Below are 19,081 nucleotides of genomic sequence, written 5' to 3'. Positions count from 1 at the left end.
CTCTGTCTTCCTTCTTATGGGGATACTTTTCATTAGAAGGTAAAAATGATGCTGTGTTTTGAAGCCATAAACTTAATATGTATCAAACTTGATGGCTTTCAAGATCAAAGGATTGAGTTTCAATTTAAATGTATAGATTTTTTATTAAAAAAAACCCAAAGTGTCATGGTGGAAAATAGATCTAGAGACACTGTGTGTATTTTTTCTGTGTCATCTTAGAAAATTGCAAAAGCATGCTTTCGAAACTGTAAGATTTAGTATACACAGAAAGGAAACTACTCTGTATAGATTTTTTTTAAATGCACTAGTACTGTTCTGCCCTTGAGCCAAGATGAATTAATATTTTGGTTCTTTTCTCTGTAAATTTTCTCTGTAAAGATTTTTCATTATTGTTGAATTTCAATATGATTGCAAATTAAATGATGCAAAACTCAATAAGACAAAATACACAAAAGACCAATTAACATGTTATCTCAGTAAGTATATAGAAGAATGAGGGAACATACTGTTCCATACAGTAGCATATAATTAAGATGTAGTCATAAATCAAAGAAATATTTAGCTTGTGTAGGTGCACAGGTGGCTTTTAGAAAGATTGATTAGTTCCTCTTGCCCCCTTGAGATGAGAGTTCAGTTAGTTCTGCAAAATTAAACAGAATAATTTCTCAAACTTCCCACAGTGTGTATGTTCAATGCAGATAGCATGCTGGAGACAAATGTTTGCAAAGTGTTAATCTCCTTGTCCATTCCTGTTCCAGATGCTCTCTATGATGTCATCACTGTGGGAGCCCCAGCTGCCCATTTTCAGGGATTTAAGAATGGTGGTCTTCGGAAACTACTCCATAGATTTGAAATGGAAAGAAGAAAGTAAGTGATGACAGGATGCATTAATGATATTATCTTCCCTTTGGGGAAGTTTGTTTATAAGGTTAGAACGAAGAAGCTTGGTCCATCACAATGAATAGTTCTTGACATCTCCGACCCATTAAGTAACTTAAAGTTGTCGAATGTCCAAAAAAATACTCGAGCACAAATTAAATTAGAATAAATGAAATGCCTGAGTGTGTTGCTAATGGAGTAGCACTATGCTGGCAGAAAAATCTTCTGGAAACCATGCTACTAAAAAATAGATATATTCTAGTATCAACTATGGCTCATTCAATGGAATGGTATTCATGTGGAGATTTAACTGAAGATGGTCTACTTTAACTGTGAAGCCAAAGACACTTGATGGAGAGCATGAGTCCTGATTTTATGAGTCTGACCCTACTAGTGATTTCCATTGTGGCCTAAGGCCAGGCACATAACTGCCTATCATTTAATTGTGTCCTTTGAAAAAGAGACAGCAATATAGAACTCTATCTGTTAAATGATGAGATTAACAGAGAAATCTTGTATTCCTGAGGGACAAGGCATGACACAAAAACCAAAGTATTATCACTGTCATTTATAATTTTATTATACTTCCTCAATTTTTTGTGTGTTCAGTTACTTTAAAATATTGCATCAGTAGTTTATCCCCCAGGTACTCACCCCCACGTACTGAGCTTATCCTATAATATGCCTATACTCATGTAAACCATAAAGAGTGTTATTTAGGTGTGAAGAGTAACTTTCCTTTCCTTTTCAAGTCGTGACTCTTCTTGGATTATGATCCCAAATTTTGAAAATTAGGGGAAAATAGTTATTCTTAGTCATATTAGTTTAGTAATAGTATTAGAAAATCTGAGTGGCAAAACCAGAATTTTTAAAAAAGTTTTATCACATAACACATTTGTTATTCAGTGTCCAGATATTCAGGAAGAAAGCATTAAAGTAAGTTAGAATTGGGGCGCCTGGGTGGCTCAGTTGGATTGAACTTCTGACTCTTTGATTTCAGCTCAGGTCATGATCTCAGGGTGGAGCTCCGCCTTAGGCTCCATGCTCAGCGGGGAGTCTGCTTGAGATTCTCTCTCTCCCTCCCCCTCTGCCCCTCCCCTGCTGGCACTGTCTCTCTAAAAAAAAACAAAAAACAAACTTTAAAGTAAGTTAGAATTGAATAACTGATACACTATTATATTAATATATAAACTAATATATATATATTTTTAAAGATTTTATTTATTTATTTGACAGAGAGACACAGCGAGAGAGGGAACACAAGCAGGGGGAGGGGGAGAGGGAGAAGCAGGCTTCCTGCGGAGCAGGGAGCCTGATGCGGGCTCGATCCCAGGACCCTGAGATCATGACCTGAGCCAAAGGCAGACGCTTAACGACTGAGCCACCCAGGCGCCCCTATTTTTTTCTTTTTTTAAAGCAATTGACTTTGGGGGTTGCTTGAGTGGCTCAGTCCAATAAGCTTCCAACTCCTGATTTCAGCTCAGGTCATGATCTCAGGGTTGTGAGATGAGCCCCGCATTGCATTCCACACGGGGCATGGAATCTGCTTAAGATTCTCTCTCTCCCTCTCTCTCTGCCCCCACCCCTCTCCCACTCACGTGCTCACTCTCTTTCTCTCTTTCTCTCTCACTAAAAAAGCACACAAGCATGCAAGGAAGGAAGGAAGGAAAGAGAAAGAAAGAAATTGACTTTGGTACTTAGATATAGTCCTTATTCAGATTACTCCAGGTTTCGTTGTTGTGTTTGTTTGGTTGGTTGAAAGGGCGTAGATGGAGTTCTATGAAATTTTATCACAGGTGTAGATTAGGGTAACTATCATTAAAGTAATTATAAAGGACTGTTCCATTACCACCAAGGAACTCCCTCAGGTAATCCCTTAATAGTCACACCCTCCCCCAAAACCTCCAGCCGCAGAAAGTTATTCTGTTGCCTTGTTATTTCAGCAGAGAGTAGAAATCGGAATTGCAACCAGGTGCTCTGAGGGGAGAGACACCTCCTATTTAATTCATGGAGGCTGGAAGTCGGTTATCAGAGACCTCATGGGGAAAGGATCCATCTCTTTGTTGAACTGGGAATGGGAGTGTAATACAGGTTTCTGTCAATGGGCTCTACCAGGGAGGGGCGTTTCTCACTGACCCCTTGCTGCACCATTATTTGAGTGGGGGAGCAACCTGCCACTTTTGTGATATCACCCCTAGAATAGACAAGTGTGATTAAAAGTTTTCTGTTCTGTTTGGCCACCCTTTACTAGTTGTTTGGCTTTTCTTGGATGCCACTTTTACCTGGCATTTTGCATCGCTGGGATAAATGAGACAAGGGAAAAAAAAAACTATGGAACTCACTGCCATGTTAATCTTTAAGTCCCAAGGCACCTAGTCAATCTGTCTTCATTTTTCCACCTCTTAAATTCTTCTGATAAATGACTTATAGGTTTTGACTAGAGTGTTTTTTGTAATTAGAGAAGTAAAATAGATTGTGTTTACTCCATCTTGCGTGGAACTAGAAGTCTCTAATCTTGAGACTTCATCTAACCTATTTGTTTTTCTCAATCAAATGTTAGAGTTTATAACACAGTTTAAAGACTGAAAACTCTCCACAGGGCACATAAAATCTAGTTGAGCATATAAAGAGTTGGCATGTGATGATACATGGAACCTAACCATGTAACTTCCTAAAATATTACTATATGCTACTATTAAAGAAAATGTTGAATTGTGTGGTTAGGTTCTGAATAATATTTTTTGAGTTTTAAATATCTCCATGAATATCTGAATTTTTTACTATTCTTCACCTCTCACTGGGATGTTTATATATACATAATCTCACACACACACACACACACACAGCTTTCTAGGATCAAATTTAAAAGAAAAAAGAAAAGAGCATCCAATGCTTATAAACATTGATTTGCTTTAGGTTTTTGATATGTGTGATATATCCCATTGTTTTACTAGTGACTTTATTGACAAAATGCAATGAAGTTTTGTAATTAAAAAAACAATTTGGTGTGGATCTCAAAAGTACACCATAGGGCAGTGATATAGGACAAATATGGCTTGCTGAGGCAATACACAGATGAGCATGGTTTCAGCCAGTCCATCAAGTTAAGAGGTGATCTAAACAAAGACTTTCAGCCTAAAGTGACATCATACTATGCAAATTATTTTTCTGCAGGCTTTTTCAACAACAAATGCTGCATTTGTCAATCAAAAGCAATAACAGGAAAGTAAATTTGACTATATGAAATAAGTAACTTAGACTAACACACTTACTTACATTTGTCAGTAAGAAAATACATTAAGTGAAGGAATTCTCTTCACCTCTTTTCTTCTGATACTTCCCTAATATTTTAGGGCAGTTTTTTAGGGGAACTACCATAGCTGTTATACTACTTCACCTTCACTTATTTTCTTCTCAGCTCTACGAATGAAATATTGTCATTTGAGAGCACATGTAATTTATGTGTCTGTTCCTCAGGGAACTGTTTTTTGATGAATACATTGACCACATAATGGTTTTAGTATAAGAAAGCCTTGCTTATAGGGGCACCTGGGTGGCTCAGTTGGTTAAACCTCTGACTCTTGATTTGGGCTTGGGTCATGATCTCAGGGTCTTGGGATCAAGCCCCACGTCGGGCTCTGCATTCAGTGCAGAATCTTCTTATCCCTCTCCCTCTGCTCCTTTCCCCTCCCCCTGCTCATGTTCTCTCTCACTCTCTCAAATCAATCAATAAATAAAATCTTTTAAAAAAAAGCAAGCCTTGCTTACAGTATTCATATAATGTAATTTAGATCCCATAAAAATTCATTTTAAAAGCTACAAGATAATTAATTAGGAAGAGTGATCTTTTTTTTTAATTTTTTTTATTCTTATGTTAATCCCCATACATTACATCATTAGTTTTAGATGAAGTGTTCCATGATTCATTGTTTGTGCACAACGCCCAGTGCTCCATGCAGAATGTGCCCCCCTCAATACCCACCACCAGGCTAACCCATCCTCCCACCCCCCTTGTTTTTCAGAGTCCATAGTCTCTCATGGTTCGTCTACCCCTCCGATTTCCCCTGCTTCATTCTTCCCCTCCCGCTACCTTCTTCTTCTTCTTCTTTTTTTTTTTCTTAACATACATTGCATTATTTGTTTCAGAGGTACAGATCTGAGATTCAACATGTATCATATGATCTCACTGATAGCAGGAAGAGTGATCTTTTTAAAGTACGAATGTCTGAGTATATTACTCCTCTGCTCAGGAACCTTCAGGGAATCCCCAATCATCCACTGGGCATTCAAAGCATCCGTGATCTCACACCACCAACTTTCTACTTTCATCACCACCTTCTCCTATAGTTGCTTCTTAAATGCTATTCAAATTGTTTCCTTAATGGACCTCACACTTTTCTACCTCTTCTTCTTTCCTTACTCAGTTCCCTTTTACAAGAAATTCTTCTGTTTTCATCTTCCCACTATTTTGTTTCGTTCTGTCAAAACCATACACATAATCCTATTCAAAATTCCACACATCATCATCCTAAGATTCTACCCTCTCCATGATGTCCCAACTTGATTTGACTCTCTATCCTAATATTTTATTTTGTCTCCCCTTATAGCCTTATTAGGTCAGAGTTATGATTGTATTAGGTTTGTTCTTGTCTGATACTTCTGTAACAGTTTGTGATTTGGATGACGAGATATCCTATTGAAATTTGGATCTTCTGGAGTACCCCACAGAGCGTTTGGCATACAAGTTCAAATTCAGCAGGCACTGGAATTCATATATGAATCAGATACAGTCTCTGATTTAAAGTGCTGAAAATACCAGTGGGAGATCAAGTTTCACAAATAATAATAATACAATAGGATCAGTAGTACATAAAGTAGGACTTCTCAACATTGACTGCATATTACAGTTACCTCTGGAGCTTTAAAACATTTTATCTATGCCAAGATATCACCCTAGACAAATTAAGTGAAAGTCATGGGAATGGAGCCCAGGTATGGGTATGTTTTAAAAGCTTCCCAGGTAAGAATAATGTGTAACTAGAGATAGATGTGAATGAATAGTGCTGGGAGAAGACAGGAAGGGTGTGGAGACTAGAAACAGGAGTAGTGACACAGATGAATTGAACTTGAAAAATGTTCAATATAGAATCTCAATTGATATGTATCAGGGAGAAAGAAAATCTATGCAAAGTAATATTTGTTGATATAAGGAAGAAAATTGTGCAAATCTATGCAAAATCTATGCAAAGTAATATTTGTTGATATAAGGAAGAAAATTGTGTTTGATTACTGGAAATTTGTGTTTAAAGAATCCCAAATTCATTAATAGTTGCAAAACAGAACCAATGATGGAAGTAAAGCTATAACAATTTTGATCTGAGAAAACTTGGGCCTGAATAGCATGTGAGCAAATAAAATTGAACATATTATAAGGGTTTTCATGCTGTAAATATGAGATTTTTCTGAGACACAACCCTAATTGTACATGTATTTTTCTAAAGGACCAAAATTAGGATGTTTGTAAGCATGTATTCAGTTGTTATATCAAACATCTATGTGTTCCTGGAGTCAGTGATTTACCTGGAAGCTCTTTAAAGCTTGAGGATTCCTCCCTCAAAATATGATCAATTCTTTACTTCTGTTATTGCTTAAAAGAAAGGGGGAAATTGCCATAACAACACATATTTTGCCTGCTTTGATCATTTGTGATTTCAGCAGGAATTTCAGACTCAGACAGAACTTTCACTAAGTAGGATCATGACTTGAAAGCATAACCCTTTCCTTAAGATGGAAAAGCACCTCATGAAAACCAAGAGCAGAAGAAAAAGTGCCAGTGAAGGGCAATGTCAACTCTTGTTTGAGACTATTAATCCCCTGTGATCTGCCTATTCATTTGGAGTGAACTCAGAACTAACTCCCTACAAATGATCTAATGTCACATGTGTGCGGACATGCCCTGGTGTTCCCACCTCTCCCCCCATCTGTTCTAGATAAGAACATAGTCAACATTTACTACCCCACAATTTCAAACAGAAAAAAGAAAAAGATCACTTGGAAAAGTCATAAGGAAAATGAACTAAAAAAATTTTTTACTGACAGGAAATACATAAATATATATATATATATATATAAAACATATATATATATATATATATAAAACATATATATATATATATATTCTCGTTGAGCCTGCAACAACCTGAGTCTGTATTAGAATTTGGGGGACTTTTCTGAAGGAAAGTAGAACATTAATACAAAGAGTTAAACAAACCAGTCTTACCTTTATGAGATCAATGGTTATGTAATCATATGACAAAACGAAAACTCTTAGGAAAATTTTCCTATTATAAAGAGAAATACAAGTAGATGTTTCCTCATTCTCTATTATAAATAGAAAACTTCTTGGATAAAAGGAAAAATATTGCATTAGGAAAGGAAGCTCTATGTAGCCTACAGTGTAACAGGCATTCAATAAGCCAGAAATGGGAACTGGATGTAAAACCTCATACTACTACCTTTGATACATATATTCTTCTGATAGAATCACTAACCACTGTTCAATTTGGGGAGATAAAACATAAATTAACATTTGTAGTTAGTAGTATAGTGCTGAGATATCTAAGCAAAACTGTCAGTTTTCCAACTTATCCCTTTTTGTACTCTCTCCAGTAACTAGGCAGTAGTTACAAAAATATTTGTTTTAAACCCTTCATTTTCATACTTCAGACTAAGATTCTCCCTCTCTCTCTCTCTTTTTTTTTTAATGAAAGGGAATGAGTGATTCAGATATATTCAGTGAAAGCAATAAGACTGCATCCATGATTTGATTTGGAGAACCAATTTTTTTTCCTACTGAAGCTCTTTCTCTGTCTCTAGCTTGATCTCTGGATTTCTCTCAGAAATTTGTCTTGTTGTTCACTAGCAGAGCAATTTAGTCTGAGATCAGAATTCTGTTTAGTATTTTCTGTGCACCAATAGATCATGTCATATATCTTTTCAGTAGAAATATTTTGATCTTTCAATAATGTATATTTAAAAATATTTTCTATTAATAATTTTCTTTTTTAATTTTAATTCCAATATAGTTAACATACAGTGTAATATTAGTTTCAAGTGTACGATATGGTGAGTCAACACTTCCATACATCACCCTGTGCTCATCACAAGTGCACTCCTTAATCCCCATCAACTATTTAACCCATCCCCCCACCCATCTCCTCTCTGGTAACCATCAGTTTGTTCTCTATAATAAAGAGTCTGTTTCTTGGTTTGTCTCTTGTTCTCTTTTTTTTTTTTCCTTTGCTCATTTGTTTTGTTTCTTAAATTCCACATATGAGTGAAATCATAGGTGTTTGTCTTTCTCTGACTGACTTATTTTGCTTAGCATTATACTTTCTATTATCCATGTCATTGGAAATGGCAAGATTTCTTTCTTTTTTTGGCTGAATAATATTCCATTATAATTATACCACTTCTTTATTTATTCATCTATCAATGGACACTTGGGCTGCTTTTATAATTTGGCTACAATAATTAATGCTGCTATAAACATAAGGGTGCGTATATCCTTTCGAATTAGTATTTGTTGTTTTTGGATAAATACCCAGTAGTGTGATTATGGGATCATGGGGTAGTTCTATTCTTAACTTTTTGAGGAACCTCCATACTGTTTTCCAGAGTGCCCAGTTTGTATCCCCACCAACAGTGCAAGAGGGTTCCTTTATCTCACCATCTTCATGTTTCTTGTGTTTTCAGTTTTAGCCATTTGAACATGTGTAAGCTCATTGTTGTTTTGATTTGCATTTCCCTGATGATGAGTGAAATAGAGCATCTTTTTCATGTGTCTGTTGGTCATCTGTATGTCCTCTTTGGAGAAATGACTGTTCATGTCTTTTGCCCATTTTTTAATTGAATTATTTGGGTTTTAGGTGTATGTTTATTGGAAAATGTAAAAAAGTCAAAAGAAAGATTAAAATTACCTGTAATCTCCCTCCTCAACAAGAGAGTTATTGGTGGCATACAGGTGTGGTCTCATCTAGTTTATTTTTGCACATATAATTTACACCTTTATTTTTTTTCTTTTATAAATTTAAAAATTCAGAAAGGCTTAAAATGGTTAATTCTTCAAAGTATATCAATTGAATGCTCTACGTTAAAAAAAAAATCTGGGCATTTGTCATTCTTTGGAAGTCATGACCAATCCACCAAAACTAGTCTATTTTAAAATATCAGTCTTATAGGTTATAGCTAAAATTCATGTCCTACTTACTCCCAAATACATTTTCTTTCCTTTTGGAAAAAAATACTTTATATCACACACAAAAAAACCCACTTTATATCACACGGGCCCTTTGGAAATAAAGAGTAGGTATTAATAAAAGCCCTATCCATTCCTTTTTTTTTTCGAACCAGCACCTGGCAATACGTTATTTTCAAGGCGATAGCAATTTCATTCTTTATGTAGATTATAATTTGATTCCTTGGGGGTATATTTTTTTCCACCTGTGATTTAGTCTTCTCAGTCACTCTTAGCTCTCAGCTCAGTTCATCTTTGAGCGAATACAAAGCTAGGGCTGCCAGAACTATGTCCTAGGTTTTTCTTCTCCATGTGCACTTCCCTGCATGTAGCTAGCTCCCTGTATACACAGCATCAAATCTTCAAGAGAAAGTGGGTTTTTATCTCTTATATATGTATAGTTTGGAATAGCAAGAAAACAAACCATGTTGAAATAAATAGTCATGTTGAGACTTGGACATATTGTACAATTGAAATGATTAGGCTTGCAAAGCATTGAACTACCTGTGATAGAAGGGAATAGAAGGATTTTTCTAAGTTGCATATGATCCTAAACAAATTTGTAATGCAGTTTTTCTCCTTCTTTATTCTTTTTAACTATACAAAAATAAAATTTGTTTGTAGCACATAAATTCAAAGAATAAAGAAGCATATAAAATGAAAAGCCTACCTCTTCCAATATCTTTCCCTAGAATAAACCAATTAGAACAGCTAAATGTATTTCCCTGTGTAATTTCTTCTAGGCTTCCAACCATTTGAATTTTCAATGGCTATGACTCAGTCCACAAACTCAAGTTCATTGGAATGGGATGTTCTTGAATTTTCCATAACTAAGTTCAATTTTTTCTGGCCCCATTCTGGGTTAAGGCAGAAACTTTCATTTCAGACAGTTCATAGACTCCACTCCCTATATGGATGGAATCAGGGCTTGGGCATTAGTCGCTTTGTGACATTAGTCAAATTGCCTCACCTCTCTAAAACTTAGTTTCCTCATTTGTGGTGTGGAAAAACTGCTTACCTCATAGGGTTGTTCTGAAGATTTAATGACTTCATATACACCAGACAGTTTATAACAGTGCCGGGCACATAATGAGGGCTTAACAGCTTTTAGCTATTATTTATGTAAAATATGTAAATAAGTATATTTTCACTCAGAAAAAGGTTTTGGCAATGCCTCATTTCAATTCATGTAGATCTCATTTTTTAAAAGCAATGTAGCATTTTTTGATTGAATGTAGTGTAATTATTCAACCAATACAATATTGATGATCACTTAGATTATTTCTAATTTTTTGTTATAACTACCTGTGTTCACAGGATACACCCTTATTTTTACACCCCTAAAAACTGTGAGCATTTCTTTTTTGATAAACTCCTAAAAGTGAAATTTCTTAGTTGAGGTGGTTAAATTTTAGAAATGCTGCCATGTTTCCCTCCAAAAAAGTAGTATCAGTGTGCATAAAATGCCTAATTGCCCACATATTCTCAAGTTCTGGGCTTCTGACACCATCTCTGTGTTAAGCCCAGATATGGCCCATGACGTCCAGACATGCATTTATAACCATCTAGCAGATAGCTGTACATTAATGGTATCATCCAACCTCTTCAATGTCAACATATTCAATCATCTCTCAATTTCTTCCCCTCAAACTTCTCTTGAGAATCTCTTTTCTTAATAAAAGTCACCACCATTCACCCAGATGTTCAATTTCCACTTCCAAAAAAATAAAAAATAAAATAAGTTCTATCAGTTCTACCTTCTTATTTTTCAGGAAGTCATTCATTTTGATAATAAATTATGGATTAGAACAATTCTAACCCATGGAATCACCATCTTTTAAATATTCTTCTGCCAAATCTCCTAATCCCTCTCTCTCTTTCCAGATTGGCTCTCATCCAACCTGATTTTTTTCACTTTGGTTGGAGTAATATTTCCAAAAGGCAAATACAATCTTGTGATTTCATAATGTTGAACATTTCTTAGCTGCCTCTTGCTAGGAGTATAAAGTTCAAGGTGCATAATATATTCATGTGTCATCTGGTCCCACCTTCTTCTCCATTTTCATCTCTCACCCCACCCTCTATATGAACCAGACTAAATCTCCTCAGTTTCAGTGCTGCCTACAAGTCTTCTCTGACCCATTAGCTAGACTGCTGCTTTAAGCCTTCTGTGTACAGTCATCCCTAATTGTCTGTCTTCCCCTCTGGACTATGTGTGCCATGAGGACATGGACTGAGTACATCTGGTTTACCACAGTATCCTCAGGAACTAACTTATAAGTGTTCATTGAGGGAGTGAATAAAAGAAGTGAAAGGATCGCCTATCACAGGACTGTCTCTCCTCTGCATGAAAAGATCAGTGTGACTGTATCAGGTAACAGAAACATAGGGAATATTTGTGGAGTTGGCAAAGAGAAATAGAGGAGAATTTGTAGAAAATGTCTTATAAGCTTTAAAAACAGCCATTTTTTTCAGATATTAGAATGTTAGTGTTTGCTTGCACCTCACTAGGAAGGAAAATATACTTTTATGTGTTCTGAAAGGGGATAGATGATAAGTTTTGTAAAAATGGCCTAGCTCAAAATCTGATTCAATATTAGTAATGCAATAGTGATTTTAACATTTCAGTTGGTGACATTTTTCCAGTCACCTACCCAAAAGCTTGTGAAGCCAACTGTGGTCTGAAGCATAGACAAGAAGCATTATATGTAGTGTGACAGTTCAGAATTCTTAAAAATTAAATCTTTCCCTTAAAGAAATGACTTTAATTGTAAATGAAAATAAGTTTGTTAAATGACCTAGAATTTCTAGTGTTAATAAATTTGGTGAAGAGAATAAGTGTCTAAAATGATAAAACACATCATCAGTCCTCATTTGGGGATTTCAGAAAGCCACTGAACTTCTCACCCTTCCATTTCCTTGTTTGCAGTATTGATGTGGCTGATTTCTTTTGAAATCATTAGATTATTAGAAAGAGTGGTTAAAATCTTGAGATCAGGAAGATAATTTGGATAATTTGACTTTTACAATTAAATGTTTTAATTTCACAGCTATTATAATATGACTTCTGGTTTTATCTGGGAAGAAAAAGTAATCAACAGGAAGATTAGGATTTAAAGGATATAATGTGAAATCTAATAAGCAAATTACATAAAGAAGCCTTTCTTACTTAAAAAACTAAATATGAAAAGATAATATAGTTTGAGGACTTATTTTTTATAAATGAAGAGTTGTATTTCTTATTCATTGTAAACTGAAAAAATAAATGTAAATCATGACACTGTTATGTCATCTCAACTAGTATGCATTTAATCCAAAGAAGAACTCTTATACTCAGGTTAAACACTGAGCAATTTCCAGCATATTTTTAAAGCTCCCTATCAGCTTAGATAGTTAATATCCATTGGTCTCAAAGGCAGCAAACAAAAGAAAAGAAAGTCATCTATAAGTAGATTCCCAGGAAATAAAAAACACTGTATTTTCCAGAGCTTTAAAATAGTAGAAGTACTAACTTAGAGAAAAGAAAAGAAAAAGGTATGTATGGGATCTATGTCATGGAAGAATCACACAACTGGCTTGTGTAACATGAGAAAAAATACTGTTATTGCAAAATCTTTGTTAGATGGGACTTTGAGCAATTCAGTGTCTTCTTCCCTGTCATGAGGTCTGTGTTAATAAGTAGTTATTGGAATGATTCTGTCAGAGGAGAAAAATGGCTTAGCCTCGGGTGGTGTCAGCACAGATACAGAAAAGGAGATTGGTTACAGAGATATTTGGGATGGCTTGGCAATTGTTTGGGTTTTGTGTGTTTGTTTGGAGTGAGAGGTAAAAATCCAGAGCTATCAAGAAAGACTCCCAAGTTTCTGTACAGCACACATGTGTATGGTGAAGCCATTCACTGTCCTTGGCTCAGAAATGCCAAGAGCATAAAGAATCTGGAAATGAGGGAGAGGGAGAGGAAGAAGGGTGGGGAGGAGAGAGGGGGAAAAAAGAAGGGAAGAGGGAGGTGGGAAGATGAGGGGAGAGGAGAGAGAGAGAGAAAGGATGTAAGAGTGGGCAGGACAGGAGCCAAATCTGAAGGATATTTGTTTGCTGTATCAGGTCCTGGCAGCTCATCCTGTAGACTATGGGGACTCACTGACAGGTTTTTGTCTGAGGATTAACAGGATCAGATTTGTATTTTGAACCACAGTGAAAAGAATCAAGAAGAACAAACAGTTAGGCCATTATAATACTAATGGGGAGAGGAAATGGGTGACTATGGAGTTAGAGATTTTAAGAAAGCTTTTATAGAATTGAAATCCAACTGGATGAATACTGAGGGAGACTAGGCAGGGTTGAGGGACTCTTAGTACTCTGGTTTATATAAATGGGTAAATGCACAGGTTGCTGGGAAAAAGAATACAGGATGGGGCGCCTGGGTGGCTCAGTCGTTAAGCATCTGCCTTCAGCTCAGGTCATGATCCCAGGGTCCTGGGATCGAGCCCCAATGGTCCTGGGATTGAGCCCCGCATCAGGCTCCCTGCTCTGAGGGAAGCCTGTTTCCGCCTCTCCCACTCCCCCTGCTTGTGCTCCTGCTCTTGCTATTTCTCTCTCTGTGTCAAATATATAAATAAAATCTTTAAAAAAAAAAAAAAAGAAAGAAAGAGAATACAGGAAATAAGCCATCGGTTTCCATTGCTTAGTTAATAAAGTCAATTGTATATATTCAATACGAAAATAAGTTTTGGGAAATGAGAAAATAATTTTGTTGAGTCTGCTTTTTTTTCCAATTAAAGAATCTTTTAAATGTTAGAACCAACAGGTTCTATTCCCAACAGGGAATCTCAGAGATCACAAATTCCCGTATTTACTTTATTAATGGGATTACTCAGATCCAAAGATTAAATCACCTATACATATAAGAACAGAACCAGAGCTAGAAAATTAGACTTCTGTCCCTACTCTCAGGTTCTTCGTCCATACTTATTCACCCTCACGCAGTCGGTAGATATTTAACACAAAACATAGGCTCGTAATAAATGAACAGTGTTAGTTCTAACTAATAATGTAAGTTATAGATGACCTTTCCGGAATTGATTTTGCTGCCCACCAGATAGAAATTTAAGGAAAAAAAAAAAAATTGGTCCATTCAACTCTTTATGGGCTTTAATGAGAATATAATTTTAAGAGGAAACTACTTCACCTTTACAATTACAAAAAATACATGAATTGATGTGGTAGTTAACACTATTTTAATCTGCCTAAAATTGTTCTTTATAGTAGTCAGTAAAAAAAAAAATTTTAGACATTGGTTCTCTGTATATAGCCCTACCAATATACCTTAGGAAAACTACTTATTTAGGAATCAAAATAATAAAAGAAAAAAGTAAACTTTTCAAAGATGATCATAGATTCTATTCATAATAGTAAAATATTAGAAACATCTTGGATGATTGAATAAGCACTCTTTGCATCACTAGCATAGAGCACTATGTAGTCATTTCTACTAGTGTTTGGATTATGAGGTATGTAGAGATGTATATAAAAAAATGTACCTGCAAGAAAACATGAAATTATATATACACAGATGTCAATCTAAACACTGGTGAATGTTTTGGAAAGGATAGTAAGTTTATGTCAAGTGGTGCAGATAGATGCAGACAGCGCTCTAGTTTTTTTGGATACTTTTGTTTTCGATCTCTTCCTTTTTAAAAAAGATTTTATTTATTTATTTGAGATAGAGAGAGCTTAAGAGAGAGATCACAAGCCGGGGTGGGGAGAGGGGGGAGAGGAGAAGCAGACTTCTTGCTGAGCAGGGAACCGGACTGAATCCCAGGACCCTGGGATCTTGACCTGAGCTGAAGGCAGATCCTTAACTGACTGAACCACTCAGGCACCCTCTCTTCCTTTTTATTTAGTTGTACAATAAGAGAAATGTCTTTGTAAAACCCTTTTTCTACTTCTCCTTCCAGCAAATATGGAGAACTAGGTGACCTGAAAAAAAATCTCCAACGACAAAATACATAGAAAGTTAGACGCCATGGGACATCCTTTGTCACAATGCCATGTGACATTGCTTGTAAATGAATGTCTGACCTCTCAAGAATGTAAGAGCCATAGTACTGAGTGGTTAGGAAGAAGCTCTGAAACTATGGCTATGCAAAGGATATTTAAATTTGCAAGGTCTTCTGAGAAGAAGGCTGAGGTTAAAAAAAAAGTTATTTATTCCCTGTTTCTTCCTCTCTGCTACCAGCCCTGGCTTGTGGCATTTAGAGGACAGGCATCATCATACTCATCCACCAATTACCTTGCTGGGTCCCTCTGGCCTTTTGCTTTACTCAGTGCATTCACCCAGTAGCAGTCATTAAATATTTGTTGAAAGCAATTTACTGTGAGATGATTTTCAGATTCTTTCTTTAGTCTAATCTGTGTTATAAAATAGAATCATGCATCTTCTCTAATGAGCTTTGTTTTAATTAGAAGATGAGAATGTCTTCAATGATATTTTAATATTTATAGGCTGTACCTACCATTATGTTACTAAAGAAAAGATGTTTCCCGTGTTAGTTATTGTATTATAATTTTTCCAAATTTAAAGTAGGCCAAATCATGTTCATGAGGTAGTATAACATAATTAAGAGTTCAAACTGTGTGATAATAAAGACCTGGGGATAAACTTTGGTTTTACCATCCATAGTAGTTGTTTGATCCAGGAGAAGTTACTTAACCTACCCAAGCTTCAGCTTCCATATCTGTATGATGGAATAATATTAAAAAAAGAGTTGATTCAAAGATAAACATTAATTTAAGCTTCTATCATATAACTAATTTAATTATATAAGTGAAATCCATATAAGGTAAACAAAACAAATACCATTTGCCTTCTAGTTCTTTTCTCTAAGCCATACTTCTTGCAAAAAATAGAAAGGATACAATGGGGGAAGCAGAGAGGTATGTTTCAATTTCGTGAAGCACATTGTTAAACCCTGTGAAGCCAAAAGGGTATATTCAAGTGCACTGAGGTGTATATTTTCATTTATTATCCACATAGTTTTCTTCTCTGTTAGAACTGAGAGAATGTCTATCCCTCCCTCTGGATTCAAGGGATCGTTTTTTTACAAGTAGTGCTTGAGTTGGGAAAAAATAGTCCTTAGGTTTTTCTCTGCAGATTTAGTTCTGCCACAGAAGCAGAGGCACATTATTCTTTATCATTTTTTTCTATGTTCCTCAACCCTAATCCTCTTCTGCCTGTGCCTCCTCCCTGATCTTTTCCTTCCCTTTTCCCTCCTTGCCTCTTCTTATTTCTAATCTATATTCTTCCATGACTCTACATACCAAAATAATGGCTTAGTTGGGCAAATGGGTTAAGGGGTGGAGGTTATGGTGGTGTGGGGGAGGAAAGGCTCAGAGAAGTGGCAGAGCAAGTCCCAGGATCTGGGTGTGAGCAGGAAACTAAGGAAGAATTGCTTTATTTCGCTCTCCTCGCCTGCCCCCTGCCTCCTTCAACCCTAAGCTAAGTCAAGGATTTCAATGTCTTAGAGTAAAGGATAGAGATGGGAAGACCAGTCTGTGGGGTAGAAGATGATGGTGGCTTGCACCAGGGTTGTTGCAGTGAGTGTGGAAATAAATGGTTGAAATCTGCTTAGGTTTTGAAGGAAAAGGCAGAATTTTCTGGGGGAAAAAATGGACAAAGGTAAAAGAGGAAGAGAGGAGACATACACCACATCAAACAGACCTGCCATGAACTGAGATGGGAAAGTATACAGAAGGAGCTGGTTGTGAGGAGCAGATAGGGAGCTCAGGTTGGGACATGATAAATTGGAGCTGTGAAGAGGAGAGCTTTTGTTTTTAATTAGAGTTCAGGGAAAAGGTCTAGGCTAGAGATTTGAATTTGGGAATCATCACAACTGAAGTATTTAAACTAGAAGATTAAATGAAATTACTTGGGAAGGGCATGGAGACTAAAAAAAGGAAGTGCCCCCAGGAGTGGGTTTTGGAAGGTGCCAACACTAGAGGATGGGGAGATAAGGAGGACCAGCAGAAAGCAACTGATGTGGCATAACCACACAGGAACATACAGTCATTGTTTTAGTTGTATTTTGGTTAGCAATTAGAGTTTATGAATATGAATGTTATTTCACTATGTGCTTTATTTTTCTTTACAACTTGAGAATATGACACCTCTGGTAACAACATGCACATGCCCCTGTGAGTTATGGGTATGTGTGTGTGTTGTGCCTGTTTTCTAATTAAACTGATACATAATTAAATAGATACATATTTTAGTATATATATATACACACACACATACATACATAATACAGATATACACTTTAATTCACTGTTTCATCAGTAGAAAAATGTTACGAAATTAATTTCAATTTTCATGGTCCATGATTTGCTATATTATTGACATCCTATAAAATATTTTTTGTCCAAGCCAATACTTTGTCTTTCTTCTGGTTTTGTCTGATTGATAGTTAATTCAAGTGTTTGGATTCAGTTTAAATTTCAGACCACTATAAAATAGAGTTTAGCTACATTCTTTCTATCTCAATAATTAAATTATACTCATAACTTTCCATTTAAAAAGCTGTAACTGTTAAAATATATGACATGTTTAAAGAGTGAGGCACTGAATAGGTAAAGGAAATTTATGTACATTTAAAATTATTTTGTGGGTGGCGATATTTTTTTTTTCCACACCATACTATTTCATCCTGGACATCAACATTGGTTTTTATTGTGGAAAATGAACCTTTCTACCTCACAAGGTAAGATGCTCATCGTTAAATGACCTAATGGGGAGAACCAGTGCCTGCTATGTAACTTTGCTCCAATGGAGACTGACTTAAGAGCAGGGGCGGGAGTTACAGGAGTGTCCCGTGATGGAGATTGGGGAAGGAGAAGAAGAGGAAAGGGAGTATGTTGGGAGGGAAAAGATGAAAAGTTGATGAAAATAGGGAGGGGAGGCAGCGCTGATAATGAGAAGGGATGCAAAACAACCTGTGCTAGATATAAAGATGGAGTACAGAGCTAGCCTTGTAAAGGGTATCATGGAAATAAGAATAACTGAGGAAAAAGGAACTTGAAAGTTAGAATGAGATAAAGGACCTTTATCAGCGTCATTGCTAGCAAGATCAAGGGTTTAGAGGGGACTCACAGCCAAAACAAGGGCAGCAGGTGTCCCTAAAAGTGCCCAGCTGTGCCTGTGCATCAGCTGGATTTCCTGAGGTGGCTGCTACAGATGCTACAACCCACTGATGCCAGGGAATCTGCATTTTTTAAACAAACACCCAGGCCCTCTCCTCATCCCCAAGTGAACCGTATGCCTGCTAAAATTTGAGGACCACTGAAATAATAGGGAAAGTAATAGGGAACAAACATGTAAGAAATAAATCTCAAAAATGTATGTAGTAGACTCAAATGGAGAGGAGAGTCTAGAGGAATTTGCAGAATTAGAAATATGTAGAAAAAAATAATGAAAGTAGGGGCGCCTGAGTGGCTCAGTCTGTTGAGCGTCCGACTCTTGGCTTTTGCTCAGGTCATGATCTCGGGGTCCTGGGATGGGGGGATCAAGCCCCACGTGGGCCTACATGCTCAGTGCAGTTTGCTTGGAATTCTTTCCTCCTCCCTCTCCACCCCCCGCCCCTACCCCCTGCTCTTGTGCCTTGATGCGCTCTCTCTCAAATAAATTAATAAATAAAATCTTTAAAAATAATAATAATAATGAAAGTAGGTAATGTTCAGGAATAAAGTAACAATGAAATGCCAGGGAAGTATGAGATGAGTAAAGAAGGAAGGCAATGGTGACAGGAGTCAAAAGAATGCACGGGATTGAATTATGAGAGGGCAGGCATGACACCCTCAAAGAGGACAGTTATGGGAAGAGAAAGATGGAAGACCACACATGGCTTCCAGAAC

At 36.4% G+C, this 19,081-nt stretch overlaps 1 protein-coding gene across 5 annotated transcripts in view; it reads left to right on the top strand.

Moving 5' to 3' along the window:
* Window positions 1-19,081, top strand: part of INPP4B (inositol polyphosphate-4-phosphatase type II B) — an 824,845-nt gene that overhangs the window by 652,081 nt on the left and 153,683 nt on the right. For all 5 annotated transcript variants that reach the window (XM_064585102.1, XM_064585100.1, XM_064585099.1 and 2 more), the window contains one exon: window positions 759-867. In XM_064585102.1, the coding sequence (XP_064441172.1) occupies window positions 759-867 (109 nt within the window). The remainder of the gene's footprint in view (window positions 1-758; window positions 868-19,081) is intronic.

Source organism: Mirounga angustirostris, unplaced genomic scaffold (assembly GCF_029215605.1).
Source record: "Mirounga angustirostris isolate CCGP_5_RB_7025 unplaced genomic scaffold, mMirAng1.0.hap1 SCAF_2, whole genome shotgun sequence".
Classification (NCBI taxonomy): Eukaryota; Metazoa; Chordata; class Mammalia; order Carnivora; family Phocidae; genus Mirounga; species Mirounga angustirostris.
Note: the sequence above shows the minus strand (reverse complement) of the source record. Positions and strands in the feature narration are given on the sequence as shown.